The sequence below is a fragment of the Haemaphysalis longicornis genome, unplaced genomic scaffold (genome assembly GCF_048455015.1).
Source record: "Haemaphysalis longicornis isolate Haplotype H1 unplaced genomic scaffold, Haemaphysalis longicornis Haplotype H1 scaffold_32, whole genome shotgun sequence".
Taxonomy (NCBI): domain Eukaryota; kingdom Metazoa; phylum Arthropoda; class Arachnida; order Ixodida; family Ixodidae; genus Haemaphysalis; species Haemaphysalis longicornis.
The window spans coordinates 2,196,918-2,217,442 of record NW_027526343.1 but is presented as its reverse complement, the minus strand read 5'-3'; the positions used below and the strand labels follow the sequence as shown (position 1 = coordinate 2,217,442).

Here is a 20,525-nt window from a genome sequence, read left to right as displayed (position 1 = left end):
TGCGGTCATGTTGAGTGATCTGGTTTTTACTAGCGCCACAGGGAATTCCGCGTCAGGGTCCACACTGGTGGCAAAGGCACGCAAGTGCTGTTGTGTTACGGTGAGTAGGCGGTGGTTCTCGAGGCGCCGAAACTCGTCCATCATGTTCTTGTCGATGTTGTCTCTGTGGTAGAGTCGGTAGTCTCCGTCAGCTTTGGTGAGGTAAAGGTTGTTGACATTGGTGCACCGGCTGAGAGCAATGTACACGCCCTCCTCTTCGCAGATTTGTCTTCTCGTTCTCCTTCTTCGTCGGCGGTTCCCCTACGGGATTATGATGACGGTGGTTGAACGCGAACCTATACCGTGATGGGTTCTTTGGTTGGCCAATCCCTAGGGGCATCCTGCCACAATCAGCATCAGAGGCGCTGCGGATGGGGCTGGTTGAGCTGCAAGGCGCGTGGCGCTTCCCGCCAAAGCTTTCCCACGGCAAATTCAGCATCCCCCTCTAAAGTTTTAAGTAAGTCGTTTCCGTTGACGTTCAGCTTCGCGTGCCTTCGTTGTATCAGTAGCTTCTCGACTTAGTTTGAATCAGTCAAGAACATAAGGCGCGTTCGTAGCACTTGCTCCTGTCCCGGATTTGTAGCGTAGTGGGAAGAGCACCGCGTACCTCCCGTGGCGGCCAGAGAGTCGTGGGATCGAAACCGGGCGCGCTAACTATTTCTTTTTTTATAGTGTAGTATCGCGGAGCTGTGGGTGTAAGGAGAATAATTGCGCATGGGCAGTGAGCGTGTGGACGGCGCCGCCATCAACAACGGAGGACCAGGCAAGCCTAAGAAATGCTCCGCATTTGAAAAACTTCAGGGTAGGTTATGATGGCGACATCAATGCACCCCGCAAAATTATTTTCGCAATGCTGTAATCGAGCAGCGTAAGAAGAAAATTTGTTTCGCGGAGAGCAGAGTACTTCACTTACCCCAGTTGTACCTGAATGACCGATTCAGTTCTGGACGTTATTAGGAGAAAAGAACGCCGGTGTAAGAAAATAAAACACAAAAACAAAGCTTATCACAAACAGCAGTACAGGATGGCATAACCTTCGAGTTTAGCTTATGCTTAAGCGTAAAGAAGAATACTACGGTAACCTCAATCTAAAAGCACGTGCTAACTCGAAACTGATCTGGCGAATAAGTAACTCTATTACGAAAAAAGCAACAACATTGTGTGAAATTGCCTGAATCGGACACTCTACTCTGTGGCACTGCACGTCTACTCGAGATGTTTAACAAGCTTTTATTTCAATGTGGGGAACCAGTTTCTATAAATTCATAGTGACGGAAGTCCACAGTCCTACTTTGCCCGCTCCTATTAAAAATTGTTGCTATAAAAATTACACCAGAAGATATTATACAAATAACACAACAGATGCCGGCCAACAAAGGAGCCCGTGCTGACGAAATTACAGTGAATATGCTAAAAGGCACCATAATTTATTGTGCCTTCCAATAAAATTTTTTAACCAACCACTTTTAGTAAGAAGGTACTATATGCGCCTAAAACTGAGAGTTTAAACCCGATATTCAAAGCAGATGACTCGAATAACATCACCAATTACCCACCGAACACAGTATCGGCTTGCGTAAACATCCTTTTTGAAAAATGAATAGCTAAGAAAACTACAAAATTTTATAGAAAATTATATTATTTTAAGAAACCAGCACAGCGTTCGTAGAAATTATTTTACAGCAACGGGTGTGCACTCAGTCACAGAAGTAATATACAGTGCGATTACCCAGCATCAATTCGCGTTAGGTATATTTTTAGATATGAAAAGGCATTTCAATCTGTAAATAATGATATTGTGCTAAGGGTATGCTAAAAGTATCATGATAAGGGTGTGGGTTTTCAGAGCAGGTATAAATTTTTTTCACAAGCTCTAAATTATCGCAAACAATATCGGACATAGCCAAACATAGATCACCAGCAAAAAATCTAATCAACGGAATACCACAGCCCCTCTCGGAGGTCCAATACATCGCCCCTTTTTCAATAATGACAACCCGAGCTCCCTATATAAAGCGCAAGCAGTTTTGTATGCTGACGATACCTGTCCTATTATTGCACATCCGCCGCTCACTTTGAAATAAAGAACTGCAGAATACACTGGAGGGCTTCAACGCGAAGAAGCTCTTGTTAAATATAAAGAAACTAAACTTAGTGTGTTCACTTCGAACTGTAAAAAGACAACTGAATGTGTGTACTTTCAAAATAGGACTGATAGATATCTATCAGTTTGTCCAGTACAAATATTTTGGAATAAATCTACACACTTCACTTCATTGGACATCGCACGCAGTAGCTTACAGGTGTTACACGTTGATTAATGGAAGAAAACATTCTGAGAGAACCTTCCGTATAATAAATTTTAGTGTTTTTCTTTGTCACATAACTATCGTATAGATTTATGGAGCTTCACCTATGCATAGTACCTAGCACGCATAAACATTCTTCAAAGAGGGCTTTAAAAATCAAGTTACAAGCTCAAAGAAGGTTACCTGAAGATCCAATTTTTAACGAACTCAGCATAATGACATTTAACATAGTTGGCGACTACAAAGCACCTTTTCGCTTTTACAGAGTTTGGACTCTTTATACACCTTACTCATCAGCACTTTTTTCGTCCCCTTCGCAGGGTACGTGACATGCATGCAACATCAAGTTCACCAAACTAGTACAATATAGTGGGTCATCGCCAAGTATCTTTTATTGGTGCCGAAGTATAGAACCTCTTACCCATGTGTTTTATGAATGTTTAAAATTTTGCACTGGCGTTAAACACAGACCTTTTTTAGAGTAGTATACTTCTTCTAAGCTATAGAGTGTTATTGTTTGTAAACTAACCTATCCTCGAGGGATTATGTGCAAAAACCTTTTTTTAGTGGGTCCTTACAAGGCTCGTCGGCTAAGGGTCCAGATGCGTGATTCGCACTTTAATTCTGTATTTCATTATGAAGCGTGTTTTTCTTCTTGTTCATTTCGAGGAGATGTCGTGTAGTAAAGAGTAAGCGATGCTTTCGTATATCATAACCTTTGTTGAAGCGAACTCGTGTTCGCAAAGAACTAAAAATAGAGAAACGTTGAAGAAGCTGTTAACGGAATGACGTACACAAACGGTCAGCGGCAAATGTAATGTCCTGTGTTTGCTCGGCGAGAATGAATCTCTCCGTGCCATTACTGGTCAACCATTTCCTTGGATCGACCAAATTGCCCATCAAGGAACGAAGGTATAGGATACTGTCGAGCGGGTAAACGCGAAAACCCGGGATCAGTTAGAAAAGTATAGATAGCCGGGAGCACCCAGTCATTTGCAAAGCGTAAACAAGGCATGTTTCTCACAATATGTACGCATGTATGCACCGTGAGTACAGCTTTTTTAAACACTAAAACTATCTTGTTTTTATGTACTTCCTCTTCAACCAACGTTCGACCTGCTATAGGACCGGTGGTTCAATCGTGTCACAAACCGGCATGATAATCATTCGCATGTTCCGAGTGTCGCATATAGCAACGCAGCGTCGCATATGGCAACGCTGAATAGCCCTCACTTGGCGATGGTTCTCTTCCCCGTGTACTTATTTGCTCCGTCTGTTCATTTTAGCAGGATCGAATCTGGGACACCCGCTGGTGCCAGCGTTTTGTTGCTAGTGCGTCGGGGGCATTTTTCCATCCTGTCGGGAGGAGGATTTTCTGTCCTCCTGACTATCAAGGACGGAGGGGAGGTCAACGCCCTGAAGAACTTAGCGTGTTGCTTTGGGTGGTAACCTCGTCTAAGGAGTCAAGCTGCAATGGCTGGTGAGAACTTGAAAGAACTGGTCTGGCCCTCCGGCCGTGAGCAGTAGCTTGCTGCCTCATCTCATGGTGGCTTCCGCGTCGAACGTCCAAGCTTTTTCATTCAGCCAACCGTGCTACTGTTTAGCACTTCTCTGGCTTACAGGCCGCGTCCAGAATTTTTGCCGCGGCGCCCTCTTGCGCTGCGACGCATTTTATTTGTAGTTTAGTTTCTTTGTGTTTAGTTTCTTCTTTATTCCCTCCGTTTTAAATACTCGCAAATAGACTGTTTCTTTATCATCTGTCACTCCGACTGCGTCATATCTTTGTCACGCTCATCAACGCGTACGATAAACAGAATTTGACATCGAACTTCAACGCCTCCGGGCAATTCGACGGCGTGCGGAGCGACGGTACAGGCATACAAAAGCCGTACACGACCTAAGGGTAGCCAGAAGCATGCAGAAGAAAATTCAGCGCCGCATCGCTCAGGTCCAGACATGACGTTGGACATCATTCTGCGAGTCCCTCGGCCCTCAGAAACCATTTTTTTCTATAGGGAGGGTAGTGCGTGGCCTTTCGACACCTGTGCAGCAGCGCTACCCATTCGAGGCTTTCGCACTTCGTGAAAACCATTCACAGCTGAAGGTCGCAGAAAATTTCTGCGCGAGGGTTGCTGCTAGAGCTGATGGCATCCGACATTAAAGGACCCGTGAAGGACCCCACGTGATCAACGCATGGACGTACTCTTTTCCATGAAGACTTAGAGGCAGCTCTAGAAAACTGGAGGCGTAGCTCATCACCAGGTCCGGATGTGGTCTCCTACTCCACACTATGCCACCTTGGCTCTCAAGCCCGTCAAACGCTTTTGGGCATCTTGAACAAGACATGAACGGATGGCGTCATTCCATCCGAGTGGAAAATAAACCGTCTGGTCCTTTTACTCAAGCCTGACAAATCTCCGCTTGATCTTCTATCACACCGTCCAATTGCCTTGGCAAGCTGCCCTTGTAAGGTCATGGAAAGAATGATACTCACGCGGCTGCAGTGGTACCTTGAAAACAATAACATATACCCTGAAGTTACGGCCGGTTTCCGACGTTGGCGTTCCTCCACAGACGGCGTCGTGGAACTGGTAACGTTTGCTCAGCAAAAAAAAAGTCGCAAACGCGTGTCCGCAGCCCTCTTCCTTGATGTTAAGGGCGCCTACGACAGTGTCGTTCATGAGGCCATTCTGGATGCCCTGGAGTATTTCGGACCTGGTGGGCGACTTTACCGATGGGTAGAAAGCTTCTTGTCCGGAAGACATTTTTATGTTATGACAGAGGACGGCCCAACATCAGAGCAGCTTATTCAACGTGGTGTTCCTCAAGGTGGAGTGCTAAGCCCAACGCTTTTCAATCTAGCGATCGTCGGACTTGTGCATCCTCTCCCCAAAAATGTCTGCGTCTCCATTTATGCCGATGACATTTGCCTGTGGGCTTGGGGTGTCAACCGACCACAGCTACGGGAACAACTTCAAAAGGCGGCCAATGTCACGGGATCTTACCTGCAAAGGCAAAGTCTCTGCATCTCGGTGACAAGTCCGCGCTTGTCCCATTTACCCGCAAGCCCATGTCCCTATATTGCATCAAGATAAATGGGATGTTGGTTCCTTGCTCCAGGTATCATAAATTCCTTGGCATCATTATCGGCAGAGACATTTCATGGAGCGCACATGTGACTGTCCTTAAAAAGAAACTCACCGCCACTGCTCACATATTCATGTTTCTTGCTGGAAAGACTTGGGGAACATCGGTAAGGGTAATGATGCAGCTGTACTCCGGCGTATTTTTAAGAGTCTTGCGTTACAGCTTGCCCGCAATTTCCAAGACCTCCTCCACAAACCTTCGGGTAATATAGAGAATTCAAGCACAGACTCTGCGTACGTGTCTTGGTTTGCCGCGTTCTGCATCAACAGTGGCCACCACTTCCATCGCTCAGGAATACCCAATAGCAACGTATGTGGCTACGGACACACTACACCTGTACATCAGGCTTCTCACGAGGCTGCCATCTCACCATCTGGAGCAGCTCCATCATAACCAACCACGATCTACGTTTTCAGCCATTGTCACAAGGCACAGGGCTGAAATCCAGTCGAGGTACGTTCCTGCGGTTACATTGTCCTCCCCGTTGTGGTGTGTTGAACAGCCTGATATCCGTCTCAGCGTTCCGGGAATCGGCAAAAACGTGCCCTTGCCATCATTGGCCCTTCAACGGCTTACAATGGTGTTGCTTCATGAGCGGTGCAAATACCAGAAGCATGTATACACGGATGGGTCAGTAACGCCATCCAGTTCGGCAGGTGCGATGGTTGTTCTAGCAGATTGTTCCACAACTCGATTCCGTGTGGCCCATATTACGACCTCGACACTCACAGATCTCCCAGCCATTTGTGAGGCTCTTCTTCACGTTATCAGAGATACTCCTAAAAACTGGTTATTTTCTTTGACTCTAAGGTTGCTTTACAAAGCTTACGCGCAGCCCTGCGCTACGGCCCCCTCCACCAATTGGTGACAGAGATTAGAGAAAAATACCATCAAGCCGTCACAAACGCCCATGAGATAATATTCCAGTGGCTTCCAGGCCACTGCGGAATCATCGGCAACGTCTTGGCGGATGAAGCTGCTCGAAAAGGTCACGACAGCGAACGCACCTTCCTGCTTCCGCTTTCAAGAACTGATACCGCGAGGTCGCTTCACTCCTTTACTTGCAGAATCACCATGAAGCAATGGAACACACCGGACTTTACGAACGACCGTCTCTATGTTCAAGACCCCCTTCTTCAGCGCCGTCTTCTGTATGGGTTGTCTCCACCCCAGTCGAATTTTCTCTGTAGACTTTGGTTAGGAGTGGCCTTCACGAAAGCCTAATACTTCATCATCGGGATGGCCACCAGCGCCCAATGTGACGCCTGTGGGGCGGAAGAGACGATAGAGCATGTGCTGTGCCGCTGCCCCGAATACTCTTCGGAGAGGAGCATGCTTTCCAGCCCGCTCATAAGATTGCACAGTCGACCACTTACAGTAGAGACTATCCTAGCGCATCGGTTTCTTCGTTTCCTGAGCGAAACGAATATGCAGGAAAGACTCTAGTGCCTGAAAGGAGACTTGAGTGCGCCCCTTCCCACTTCTACCTCTTACTTTTCTCCCGCCCCCTAATTTATCCCCTGAACCCCATTCCCCCATCGCAGGGTAGCAAGTGGGGCTCTACACCTGGTTAACCACCCAGACTTTCCATCCCTCCTTTCTTTCTCTCTGTCTCTCTCTCATCTGTTACTTTCTGAGTACAAGCCAGCCACTTTCTGCATTCACCCAGCGTCACCTACGGGTTTTGTTTCGAACAATATTGTTTTGGGAAAGTGATAAAATCAACAATGGCTTCGGTGCCTAGACGTGGAACAAGAGGGTTTAAATCGAACGACCTCGCATCGAGCCCGAGCAGTAATAAATGCTTTGCCAGACAATCGTGATTTTTTTGCTGTTTAATGTTCTCTTCGTTTAATTCCTTTCATCCGTTTGTTGAACGAAATGGTTTGTTATCTTTCAGGTTAGTTTCAATGTTTGAATCCGTTTGAGCCATCAGGCTCAACGTAACACCTATATAGCATCATCCCTACACGTAAGACTAAGCTTGGGGCCAAGTTTTTGTGGTAGCTGCAGAGAAATAACGCGATAGAAATAGATAACGATGATTATTCTGAGGAGCGAAGTTACTTTGGCTCGCACTACTTCATTCACACGCGCAATGTGATGTGAGCAGTCGCCGCGGTACATGCTGCTATCGCGATGCATACAAAGCAGCACATCACTCACAAAGTGAACATTATTCCCTTGGCGGCTCCAAGACAAAGTGGCCATAGGTTTGGCGGTAGTTCTTACTATGAAAGACTGAATTTCTCTGCAAGGAAGCACTTTCATCTGACGTTTATTATTGGTGGGAAAATAGGCAAAAAAAGTGTCAATGCCTCGCTAAAATGCACTGTCAGAATTTCCGGTTGCTTTGGTGCTGTGGAGGTCGTTTATTTTTTTTTATTGTTTAGTACGCTCAGAGTGATACAATACAGAGAGGAATTGGGTTTGCAAAGAAGCCCGAAAAGAGCCATTTGTTTTAAAAAGGAAACAACCTGGTTTATGCCCTGTACACATAAAACCTTAATACATTCCTATAAACATACAAATTTTTGCACGTACACAAATTTTAAGTGTAATACACTCTTGTAAATATATATATAACGGCTAAGAAACTGTGTTTGCCCATAACAGAAATTATTCAGCAACATTGCATAATGCAAAATGCAACAAAGTTTTCTTCTTAATTTTAGCAAGGTTTCCTAAGGGGTGGTTCTATCACTGAATGAATGCGGGATGAATCAATACAAAACCTTTAATCATACAATTAATGACGTGACTGCGCATGCGGTCCACAAGCGATGACAGTTATGAGGGTGAAGTTATTGAACTATCTCGCACAGTGCGGTAGAAAAACTGTAAAATGGGCAGACGTGCAGTTCTGCGACGTGAATGTAGTGATGGAACACTCAAATCATTTGATATTGTAGTTACGCTGGTTACTGCGAGGTAATATGTATACATAAAATGTGCCGAGATATTACTTACCATATTCTCAAACGAGTAAGCGTTTTACCCAACGAGTCCCGCATAGCAGGAACGGCTGGCCCTCGCCGGGGAACTGTCGCGTCGTTATGTGCGACGGCTCATCCCCATTCGGGTGCGCGATGACTGGCCTACTCAGCAGTCGAACCTCCAATCGATTCCCCGGCAAGGAGCTGCAGCAGTCCCATGCGGCCGTACTTGTGTTGCCGACGCTTCGTAGCCTCCGGAAGTCGCGGAGGGGCAAGGCAGCGAGCGACCTTCGACGCAGAGTCTGGAGATTCTCTTGCTGACCTCGCAGTGAACGCACGGTACGATCTTGTATGCAGCGCGGCACGGATCGCGGGGTACACTCTTTTCTACATGAAGGACGGGAGACCCAACAATGATCCCGACCGACCCGGCGAGGATGCTGCTGTGGGCAACAGATGCGGAAAAACCTGCCCGGAAACCGGTACGTCGACGGACAACACCCCCGAAGAAGAACGCCCTTCACGGCCCCAAAAATGCGCGCCTCAACACCGACCAAGAAGGCACGAGGCCCAGCTACACCGCCAAGATGACGCGCGCAGGGAGTGGAGCCGAGGTCGTAGCAAAAACGGCGGAGAACCGACGATGAGAGAAAGCCATAGGTCGGCAAAACAAAAAGAACTCACTCAAACTCAATCACAATTTTTTTCATTCACGCTGTACTCAAACTCAGACTCAAAAACTCGTCTGTTCACAAAATCACTCGTACTCACTCATGAAATACTCATTTGTAATCATACTCACTTGTACTCAAACTCATTTGTCCTCACGGGTATTCGTACTCAATCTGTACTCATGAGTACTGAATCTATACTCATGAGTACTCACTCTGTACTTATGAGTACTCAATCTTCTGTACTCATGAGTACTACTCGTTCTGCACTTATGACTACTACTCATTCTGCACTCATGAGTACTACTCATTCTGCACTTATGAGTACTACTCATTCTGCGCTCCTGAGTACTACTCATTCTGCACTCATAAGTACTCAATCTGTACTCATGAGTACTCAATTTGTATTACTCACGAAGAATCAACTTATCTGCAGTGTTAGCTAGGTCGTATCCCGAATGAAAAAATAAATAGAAAAAAATAAAATGTTTAATTGATTAGAAAAACACAGGTTACATATATATCAGGACAGAGGAAGGAAACGTCTGGCGCGGTCCACTGTCGTAGGGCGACTTAATGCGCGAAGGCACGTACATGTAAGAGAGCGAAACGGAACGTAAGCACTGGCGTTGTGTCTGGTGTCTCCTCGTGTTCCCAGGAATAAAACAACAAAGCCTAGGGCAGGACGGGCTCACGGGAACTCGGGGCTTGTCTGTGCGGCCATAGCCGTAAACTGCTGTTTTGTGCGTGTCTTCCGGTGGCAGCTTTTGTCATCCGTTTTCGTTTCCGGGCGCGCTCATACACTCGTAATCGTGCGCCGAATCGGAATTGTGCTTGCCAGCAGGCACAATGAAGCGTTTGAGTAGATTGACGTCCGTTCGTATCTAGATCACAAGCCGCTTATTCACATATGCTGGATGCTGGCGTTTGTTTTGTGTTGTTCCGGATACTAGTAACTTCGTTAAGAGGGTGTTCGTCTTGTTGAGTTTCGGTGAATTTGAAATCTGCTTGATTTTATTGTGTGTGTGCCGTGGGATTCACTTCGTCAGACCTGAACTTGACATTGTTTACGGCGTTGCGTTAGCCGCGCCGCTTCGCATTTTTCGGAGGTGTGATACCTTGCACTGACGTCACTGTATTGCGTGTTGGTTGGTTGGTTGCACAGTGGAAATCTGCAGCTCGTATCTCTAGCAGCGCAGATGAAGCTGATAGCGATCGATAAAAAAGTGCGGTGGCGTCGTTATGTGCAATCCACATGTTTTACGAGACATTCCAAGACGCGAGCTTAACCGACAATCATGGCGCCTGCCATTGGCGTTCATCATTTCAAAACGATTCCTTCACGAGGCCTCCCACAGTGCGAGCTTAAAATCGGCAGTAGTTGCTAGCTAGGGGTGGTCGCCCCGCCTGTAAACAGTAGTGAAAGTAGCGGAATAACAACCACCGAAATTCACCATTATCGTCAGCGCCCTCAGTACACGGTGGCATAAAAGAGAAGCGACGAATGGGGTTGCCACTTTAAAGTAAAGCCATTCGCAAGGAAAACGCTCCTCCAGCGGCAAGATGCCAGAGCTCTTCGACAAAATATGCGAGGATAAACAAAGCGTCGCTTGCGTTCAACTGGTTATTATGATGTCCAAGTCACAACTCAAAAACGTGCTTAAGTTTACTCGGATATTTTATTTCCATTGCTGAAGCAAATTCCACCGCCACGCTTGCATGGTGGGGCTGTATGCTCACTTGTAAATGGCACTACACGAGACAATATTACTAGCGAACCTGAGCGAAATGTTTCAAAACTGGAACCTAATAAACCATATGGGCGCACATACATCAGCCAAATTGTCGCTTCAATACGCACAGCAAATAGTGCGGACAATGTCGGGGAGAAAAACGTTACTAATCACGCAGTCGGCTTGACGCGAGTTACGTAAATTAGCTGCGGCTGTTGAAATGAGCGGTTCGGCTCCCGAAACGACTACACAGCGTGACATGAGTCTACGGAAGCTTCTGAAGACCGAAAAAAATCCCCCCACCTCCCCGAAGGGGATCGTGCGGAAATGCGAATGCATTGGGTGCACCGAATTCTTCTTTGCGGCATCGTTTCCGCGAGGGATTCGACTTCACCGACTTCCATCGCTATCAAGGCGCCAGTCGGCAAGCAGTAACGGAGAGAGACGCGCGCTCCCTGCATTTATATGCGCAGCGAGCGGAGAGGGGTAGGCGGAGAGGAGAGAGAGACCCGCGCCAGCCCGCGCGCGAGCTCTCTCTCCGCCCCGAGCTCCGCGATGCGAGTGCCCTCACACGCCGAGCACGCTCCTCCTCTCCACTCACTCTCCGCTACTCCGCCCGGGCTCCGCGATGCGAGCGCCCTCACATGCCGAGCGCGCTCCTCCTCTCCACTAACTCTCCGCTACTCCGCCCGAGCTCCGCGATGCGAGCGCCCTCACACGCCGAGCGCGCTCCTCCCCTCCGCTTGCCCTCCGCTACTCCGCACCTGCTCCGGTTGCTAGGCGCGCGCCACAGCTGTTGCTAGGCACACGCCGCAAAACGACGCAAGACAACCCGCGGCTAAGAAATGCATTTGCATTTCAGTACGCCAGGTGCGTGCATTGTTAGCAGCCTCCACCGCCTCTCCCCTAAAACAACTGGAAGGGAGCAAGCGCAATGAAACCGCCACGCGTTCACAGTCCGTGTCAACAAAAATAACTGCGGCAGTCAACAAGTGCCATTGGAGCACAGCAACTGCAGCCGCGTTTCCCGCCGGGCCCTCACCCCCTCGTTTATCTCTCTTCACCGTGACCCCTTTGGGAGCGACCGCCGAGACACGCTTACAGTGGCGAACAGTGACCGGGAAAGGAGGGAGGTGCCGTTTTCGTTGTCTAATTTTATCATCCTGGACAGTAAGGTTGCACAGCAGCACCGCTAAATGTTTGCGACTAGTACACGCGCGTCCGGACTCGAGATCATGATAAAACTTGTTTGTACTACTGTACTCACGAGTGCATATATTCAAGAGTGTGGACAATCGCAAAACCGGTATTCATGAGGTTGTACTCAAGAGTAGTGTACTCATGAATACTGTGTACTCATGAGTACTGTGTACTCACGAGTACTGTGTACTCATGAGTGCTCATACTCATTAGTACTCAAACTCATGAGTAATGCTCATGAATACTGTACTCATGAGTACTCATACTGATTAGTAGTGTACTCATGAGTTCTGTACTCACGAGTGGTGGACTTACCCCTGTACTCACTCGTCATCGTACTCTCTTTTTTTTCTGGGTGTGTACTCACTCATCATCGTACTCACTCATGAGTTTGAGTGCAAATGAGTACAAATGAGTTTACTCTCGAGTGAGTACGCCGACCTATGGAGGAAGCACACAAAGACTGCGCGCCCCTACACAAGCGCCGCTCCGAGCTGCCCCATGGACTTGAAGCAAAAGAGGTTGCGCGGGCCGCCGCTATTTCCCCCGAGCACGCTGGGACTGGGAGAACTCCGTTATCAGTGCTGCCGGCTGTTGACGGCATGGAACCGCTACCTGCGCGAAAGAATGGAAGCCGCATGGCAGCGCCCCGGCCCGACGCCCCTATCTCCCGCCGTAGATCCAGAGGAAGACGAGACCGCGGCAGGCCCTCGGGAGATCTGAGTGCTATCGACAGCGGCGCCGCCAACGGCGGACACCCCTTCTGTTACTGGGCAGGGTTACTGTGGGGATTGTCTTGTTCCGCCCCGTAGGAAGTGCCTATTTCCTCTCCGCCTCCCGGACGCGATTTCGCATCCACTGAGAGCGATAGCGAGAGTGCTCGAAGTGCGGGTGAACATGCCGCGAAACATGAGGGCTGCCTACGCCGTGTCTCCAGAGTGCCTCGCCAGACGTTTGGATGTCACATCGCTGTGTGGCTTGTCAGTCCACTGCCGAGAACCCATCGGCAGCAAATTAGGCGCGGGATCATTTACGGCGTGGATGTGCACATCTCTACAGCGGATCTCCTTGCTGGGATCGACATGACGGCCACGCTGACATTCGCCAGGATAGCCTTTGCCTGCACTCCTCGGGGCCGTCCTCTCCACAGCAAGTGAGTCTCTTCAAGAGGCCTGCGTAGGTGAGAGGTGGTCACCCTCGGCCACTGCAGTGCAAACGTAGTAGGCGGCTGGACCATGCGACGGCCTCCTGTCCAGGCCCCGCGAAGTGCGAGCGCTGTGGGGGGCCCCACCGGCCCGTCTACTGCGGTGCAAGAGGGCCCACCTGGACAAACAGCCGTGGGCCCCACTCTGTCAATGCCCCCCGGTGCCACCTTTGGTAAAATGCACGACGGGTGATGACAGAGTTGGTGCGGGCTACACTCCCTGTTTCAGGAGTGGCCCTCTAGACTTCGCTCCACCAACTCACCCCTTCAACGAGGTTCCCAATTCGTTGACATGCAGTCCGCCCTAGCTCCTCTGGCATAGCTTGGATTTTCCTTCCTGACACATGGACAGCTGTAACGGGCCAAGACCACTCGTTCTCCATTGGAACGTCCAGTCACTGCGGAGACGCAGTGCAGAGCTTGCCGACCACCTCCTGTGGGCTGTCTTCGGCCCAGCAGGAGGTTATGGGGAAAGAGGAGCCACCCCAGCTGCCTGGCTACGTAGCGTGCCACAGCCAAACATCGTGCAAGCTCGAGTCCTGTACCCTGACCCCCTGCCTGGATCTCAGTCCCCCGCAGGGTACATCATGGGCGGCCCTGTGCGTGATACGAGACCTATCTAGCGTGTCTCAGAAACTGGACGACTCGCTGATGGCCCAATGGAGTGTGTCGGCGTCACAGCACGAATGGAGGGCCCAGACACCTCTGCTGTCAACATATACATCAGGCCAGGAGAACCTTGGCCCGCCTGCCTTCTGAGCCGACTGTGGAGAGACTTTGGACGTGACTGTCTTATCTGCGGAACGCCCCCCCCCCCCGGCTTTTGGAAAGAAGCGCGAGCCCCAGACGGTGTATACACATCCAACACGCATCGGGCGCTGCAGGACTGCTTATAATCAACACTGGCAGCCCAACTTTTATCCGCCGTGCCTGTCAGACGCGCATTGACCTCGCACTGGTGTCCGAGTGGGACACCACGAAGGACCCCTGGGGTCCGACCCCTTCCAGGTCCTCTTTACCCATCCGCCCTGTATCGCCGCTTTGTCACCTGACACTGCAGAGTGATTAACTGTTTCATCTGCCTGCAACTATTAAGGGAACGGCTACAGACGACATCACCCTTCTAAAGGAACTTGTCCCCTGCAGTGAAGCTGCCACTACCTACACCGAAGTAACCCTGGAAGGGCGGTACCTAATATTAAAGACACCCTGGAACAATCTTTCAGTAGTACTAATAAACCTGCGCGCCGTTTCGATTACAACGCCAGGAACACGTGAGACAACTATTACATGTGCACGTGAAGCAGTGAGCGCGCAAATCGCTGTGAAAGGTGCGCAAAAACCAACTGCGCTCTCTTCAAATTTTACTCATTATGCACTCCTGGCATGGCGTAAACGACGTCATCGGGGCGATGGATGTCCTAATGGATGTCGCTGGCAAACTTCGCGGCCTCTTTCTCGCATTTTCTATGACGACCCACCATCGTCGGCGCTGTGTGACAACCTCTTCTATGCCTGAACCTGTAGGCACAGTTTAGGCGTTTCTTTCGGGTGCGAGGGACTAACTCATTACTCTAGTTGCAATGACACCAATGGACAACAAACGTTTATTGCTTTAAAAACGCCTTAACAACTTGAGAGCTCGCTTGCGAGAAGGCAGCCATGGCTGCTTTTTTGTGACACCAGACCGGAAATACACCATTCCACTTTGCGGAGAAAAGGACAAAACATTCCGTCCTGTGATACAGTCTAGTCCACGTATTACAATATCCACGTGCCAAAAAAATCCCATTGTTATAACCCATAATTGTTATAAGCGGGTTGCGAAAAGAAAAGACGGATCAGAGCTCAAAACATTTTATTCGGATGCCAGCAAGGCCGTACTACTACTAATTTGCGGAAAAGAAGCCACAGTCGGTCAGCTTTGTTACCCGCGTGTGAAGCTAGCGCAAATATTTTCCAAGAGCCTCTATAGGTGCTTCACCTAGCTGAGGTAAATGTCCTTGGCGGAAACAAACTCCCCGAGGGACAGTGTCATGCATTGGGCCTCCTACGAGGACACTACCTGAGTAGGCTGGGCAACCTCGTCATTAGAGCCATCACTGCTGCACTTTTGATGCGCAATATAACCGGATTCAATGGTTATATCCAATATCGTGGCACTGGAGCATTGTTATGGCGGTTTATTTTACCATAGAATTAATACAAAAGTTGACGGTGCCATAGCTGTTCGTCGTAATATCCGACATATTGTTATAAACGGTATCGTTATAAGTGGACCCGACTGTATATCGAACGTCACCGCCGAGAACACCACGAGCCGCGCCCCTCTCCGGGAGAGAGCGGGCAGCTTTCGCCGCGTTGTTCAGGACGAGTTGAAAGGAAACAATTATGGGCGATTTCTAATTGCGCGCAATTTTAGTGATAGAGAACAGATTTTCATAATTCTTGCGTGACGAGACTGCTAGCACAATACACTTAAACCCAAAATACATTCCGAGCCGTCGAGGGCAAGTGCTTCAGGGTCCTTTAAAGCACTGAACCTTCAGCCCGCCAGGACAAGAGCCCAGAAGCAGGCCGTCTGCCACATCACCCCGGCCCTTTGGACAGCCTTCAGAAGGCTGGATGCAGCAGACGGCACACAAGCCAGCAGCGCAAAAGATGGTGGCGAAGCTTCCGCTGCTCCCTTGACAACGGCCGGAACCCTGTGCGGGCTTGGAGGCTTTTCAAGTATCTCAAACAGCGAGCCAGTGCACTGCTCCCAGTACCCTCCGTGGCCATAGTGACAGAGATATGAGAGCATGCCGAGCTCCTTGCGGAGCAGTTTGCCCCTTGCTTAAAGCCGATGCAACCACTTCTAACACTCGTCCTTAGGGCCACTATCTTCGGACTGGCCCACGCGAGCGCAGGCTGCTACCTGCTACTATGCCACCTCCACCTCGCCGAGCCACCACGGAGACCAGCTGACGCTCGCGTCGTAGCGGACTGCAACGCAGACATCAAACATGCTGAACTCCAAGTGGACGTGCGGCGCTGCCCCCAGAGGCGCAGCACCCCTGGTGCCGACGGCATTACATGTGCCATGCTGCGAATCCTGGACCCCACCAGAAACTGCATCTAGTGGAATTCAACCGCGTCAGGAGGACGGGTACCATCCCTGTGGACTGGCGAATGACGATTGTTACAGTGCTAATCAAAGCTGCAAGGCACTGAACAAGCCTTTCTGGTGTCGGCCCATCTCTCTGACCTCATCGGTGAGGATTCTCATGGAGACGCTGGTCTTAGGTAGAATGGAATGGGTAGCAAGATTGCCAGAAACTCTGGACTAAAATAAGAGCGCCATCTGAAGGTCCCGCTGCACCGCTTATGCTCTCGCATATGTGGTGTCGTTCCCACAATTGGCCTTACAGGAGAAAGATTGGCCATAACTCCTGTTCCAGGACGTCCAGACAGCTTTGTACGTGCTACTGCGCCACATCCTTCCATGGTGCCCTTTACCACCTGGGAGTAGAGGAGAGGATCAGGCATTATCAGTGGTGTTCTCAGAGACTATACACTGAGTATAGGCATCGGTAAGACCTTGAGCCCCCCCATCGAAGTGCGGACCAGTGTTTCGCAAGGGAGCATCCTGAGCGCACATCTTTTTAACGTTGCCACTGCAGATTCTCTAGCCGTCTTGCGGAATCCCCGTAGTATCCATTAGAGGTGACCATCCATGCCCACGACGTGGCACTGTGGACCCCAGGCCCCAATAAAGTCGGCAGGCGGGTACGCGCGTTCCTAGAAGCAGACCTCGATGCAGTGGTGAACCACTTGACCAGCAAGGGACTTAAACTCTCTGAAGCCAAAACTGAGGCCATGGCGATCCACTCGTGCTGAGTCCAAGCTCGACGGACTGCTCCCCTGCATCTGAACGGTGGACCCCTCCCCTGGTGACGGACTGTCGTCTACCTGGCCGTGGCAATGGACAAAACCCTCTCATAAAAGATTGTAGTCAAGCACAACTAGACCAGATGACCCACAAAGTTAGGGCAATCAACCATAAATATGGCAGCTCAGGGTACAGCTCATGGAATTGTAGAGTGTTCTCGCACCAGTGTGCGCTCAGTATCTACAGAGCCTGCGCTGTCTCGCGGGTCCTATCTTCACTCCCCATAGTGAACCTAGGGATGCTCAGTTGAAGACCCTGGAGCAGGATCATCGAAAGGCCCTTCGGCGCTGCGTCAACCTCCCAAGATACTCCCCAGCAGCCAGCAGCCTGGCTGAAACCTGGTGACCCATTCAGCTGCTCGCCACAAAGAGAGTACTGCGGCATGTGTTGCGCCTGCAGTGAGGAGCTGGGAGTGACGACCTACGGCCCAGGCTTAAGGACAATCGCGGATGGGCAGCATGGCCACTCTGTTTAAAGACTATTTTGAAGTCCCTCAGAGGGCGTAGGAGCTCAGTACCGGGCGAGACTGCCAGAGGTCCGGATTCACCAGCACGCTGCTGCCCTCATAGAACTTTTAAAATCATTTAAAAAATGCCGCGATCCTCCTACCCCCAATAATAAAGAAAAATTAAGTGGAGAACAATATGCACTCCAGCAAGGCTATGGCAGTCTTGTAACCGTCAGGATAACTCCCAGTATACACAGATCGCTCGGTTCCAAGCGAGGGCAGAGGTTCTGGTGCCTGCATTTCCGTGGTCAGAGAAGACCACCGGCAATGCCGGCTGCCGCTCCCCACCAGCTCCACAGTGGCCCAACTGGCAGGAATAAACTTAGACGCGCACCTGCTACTAGAAGATCCACCACTAGCGGCCACCATCTGCGCTACTTCCCCTGATGGCGGCATGTGGGCAGGGGAGCGAAGTGGTCACATCAAGATATCCCTAGCTCCCAAGCTGCGCGACCTACAGGGGTAAGGCTGCAACCTCCGACTGCAGTGGCTTCCTCCCCACGTTGACTTACCGGGGAACGAGGCTGCGGACGATTTAGCGGAAGCAGTCCACCACTCCACAATGGCCCCACTTTCCATGTCGCTGGTGCGCTATGATGTTGCCTTGGACCTCAGCAGGCGAGAGGTGGCAGCCCGCCCCCCCTGCAAACGAGTGGCCCCAGGTGAGGCTCCGCGGCTCCTTCCAACCAGTGGGATAGCCCACACAGAGCGGTCCCTCCTCCAACTCCTCCGCACCGTTGCAGGAGCCCAGCAGCGCACTTCCACAGGCAGTGTCACAAGGCCATACTCACCTGTCCCAATGCCTCGATCCTAAGACATTGGATCACGCCCTCTACTCCTGCCCTGCGTACGCTGGTGCCCAGGAAAAACTAGTGCCTACGCCCTGGTGGTTGCGGCTACCCTGAAGCACTGCAGAGGACATCCTGCGTCATCTGGGACCCCGCATGCTTCTCCGAGAGTCCTTCACCCTGCTCCTCTTTTACCTCGAGGAATCAGGCATCAACACCCGTACATGAACTGTCACTGCCAAATCCCATCCACCATAGACTCCCTGTTTCCTTTCTTCATTTTGGGTGTGTGTGCGTGTGCGAGTGCGTATCCAAATAGCCTTTATACAACCTCCATCTATGTGTATATGGTCTGTACATAGCCCTTTACTCGCGGGTTATCACATTCCTAATATTCCATTGACTTTTCACTGACTGGCATTTCAATGCTTTTCGATCACCGGGCAACACCTGTGCTTTCGGTCGAGAGGCAAAACTTCGCGCTGTAAATATTATCCGTTTGATAAACACTTTCTCTCGTAGAGATGAGACACATTGAATTTGTGAGCAGATGACGGTTTTGCAAAAATGAAGTTTGAGCTAAGAAGGGAGGGAACGAAACCTGCGTCCTAATTAAGAAAGCATGGCGTTAAATTTATTGATGAAGAATAAATTGTGCACTTTCCATGATAGGTCAGATGTAACATGAAGATATTTGTAAGAAAAATATTTCTGCATGTTTGTGCCAAGAAATATTTAAAAGAGGAGACTCATTGCAAAGCGGCGCCGTTTACGTTATTAGAAAACGTGTTTCTAAGATGCCACGACCCCCTTTGCCCACTCACACGAACAATGAGGCGTGACAAGTCATTCATTTTTGCAGGGTGGCCGGCCCGTCCGTGCACGTGTGCTGAAGTTGCTGGAGTGACTGAGAGTTCACAGGGGCCCACAAGTACGGTTTAAAGAAAATATTTTTACTGCATGAATAAGACAAGATCACATGGGGTCAGCCAACGCTTGACAAGAAAAAGAGAAGAGGGAAAAAAGCCTTCGTGCGGATATCGTTCTTCTGCGCGCAGGCACTAAACTTGAGACGCTGTAGAATGAGAACCACGTGCACGCTGGGCGGCTAATGCTCGGTGTTAACTGCGCACGCAGCAAAAAATAAAACACACATCCGCAAAACTTCACATACATACGCAACGAAAAAACAATAGGAAGTACGCAAGCAGTAAACTACAAAATAAACGCTCCTATAGGGGGAAGCCTACATCCTAACCCTGAGAGTCAAAAGGTACCGGTGGAGAAAAGCAGGTTTCACCGGGGTAGTCGCTAACTCTTTTCGTGGCCTAGGGGGAGGAGTCTTGTTTGTCTTGTGACCTGCGGTGAAGAGGCGAACTCCACCCTGCAGAAAAGGCGCTGGTAGTCTTGCTACAAGCCTACCGACGGACTTCCGCTATAATCCCGTCACCCACTGACCCTCCCCAGCGACTTCGATAAATCTCTTAATCGGCTCCCGCAAGCTCACGCTCACACCCCCTTGGAAGAGTTCGCCAGACCATTGTACTATCGCGCACATTTGCTCCTCCGCTGTCCCTATAGGTTCTTTTTTTCTTGGGCCCCCGATACCACGCCTCATCTGCGAGCACGGGGCTGCACTCCCCATTGTTTCGGTGCCTTCCCGGAATCCCGCAGGGGGCCTGCACTGGACCCTGCCGGTTCCTCCCGGCATACTGAGGTCGCCTCCCGAGAAATTGACACAGCCGCGAGCGAGCCGAACTGCCGCGGCCCCGCCACATAATGGCCGGGTTCAGATTGCGCTCTGTCGATAGAGCTGTATGTTATGGTGGCACAGGAAGGGGAGACAATTGAGACAACTCTGTGTAATAGTAAACGTCATTATTGGATTCAGGTTATGTCTTACTGGTCCTCTGGTCCGCATTTAAGAGATGCCTGTTTTCCCACTTTCGGTTTACACGCCCGAGTGCTTTCTGTGCGATGGGGTTACTCTGGGCCATCACTCTGTCCATAATTCAAAAAGGGCGTATTATGGAAAAGACGCATACCTGTAAATGTATGT

At 50.0% G+C, this 20,525-nt stretch overlaps 1 protein-coding gene across 1 annotated transcript in view; it reads left to right on the top strand.

Moving 5' to 3' along the window:
* The first annotated feature begins 18,255 nt into the window (after positions 1–18,255).
* Positions 18,256–20,525, top strand: part of LOC144177830 (uncharacterized) — a 102,954-nt gene continuing 100,684 nt past the window's right edge. Inside the window, exon 1 of the mRNA XM_077705409.1 lies at positions 18,256–18,340. Within this exon, the coding sequence (XP_077561535.1) occupies positions 18,256–18,340 (85 nt within the window). The remainder of the gene's footprint in view (positions 18,341–20,525) is intronic.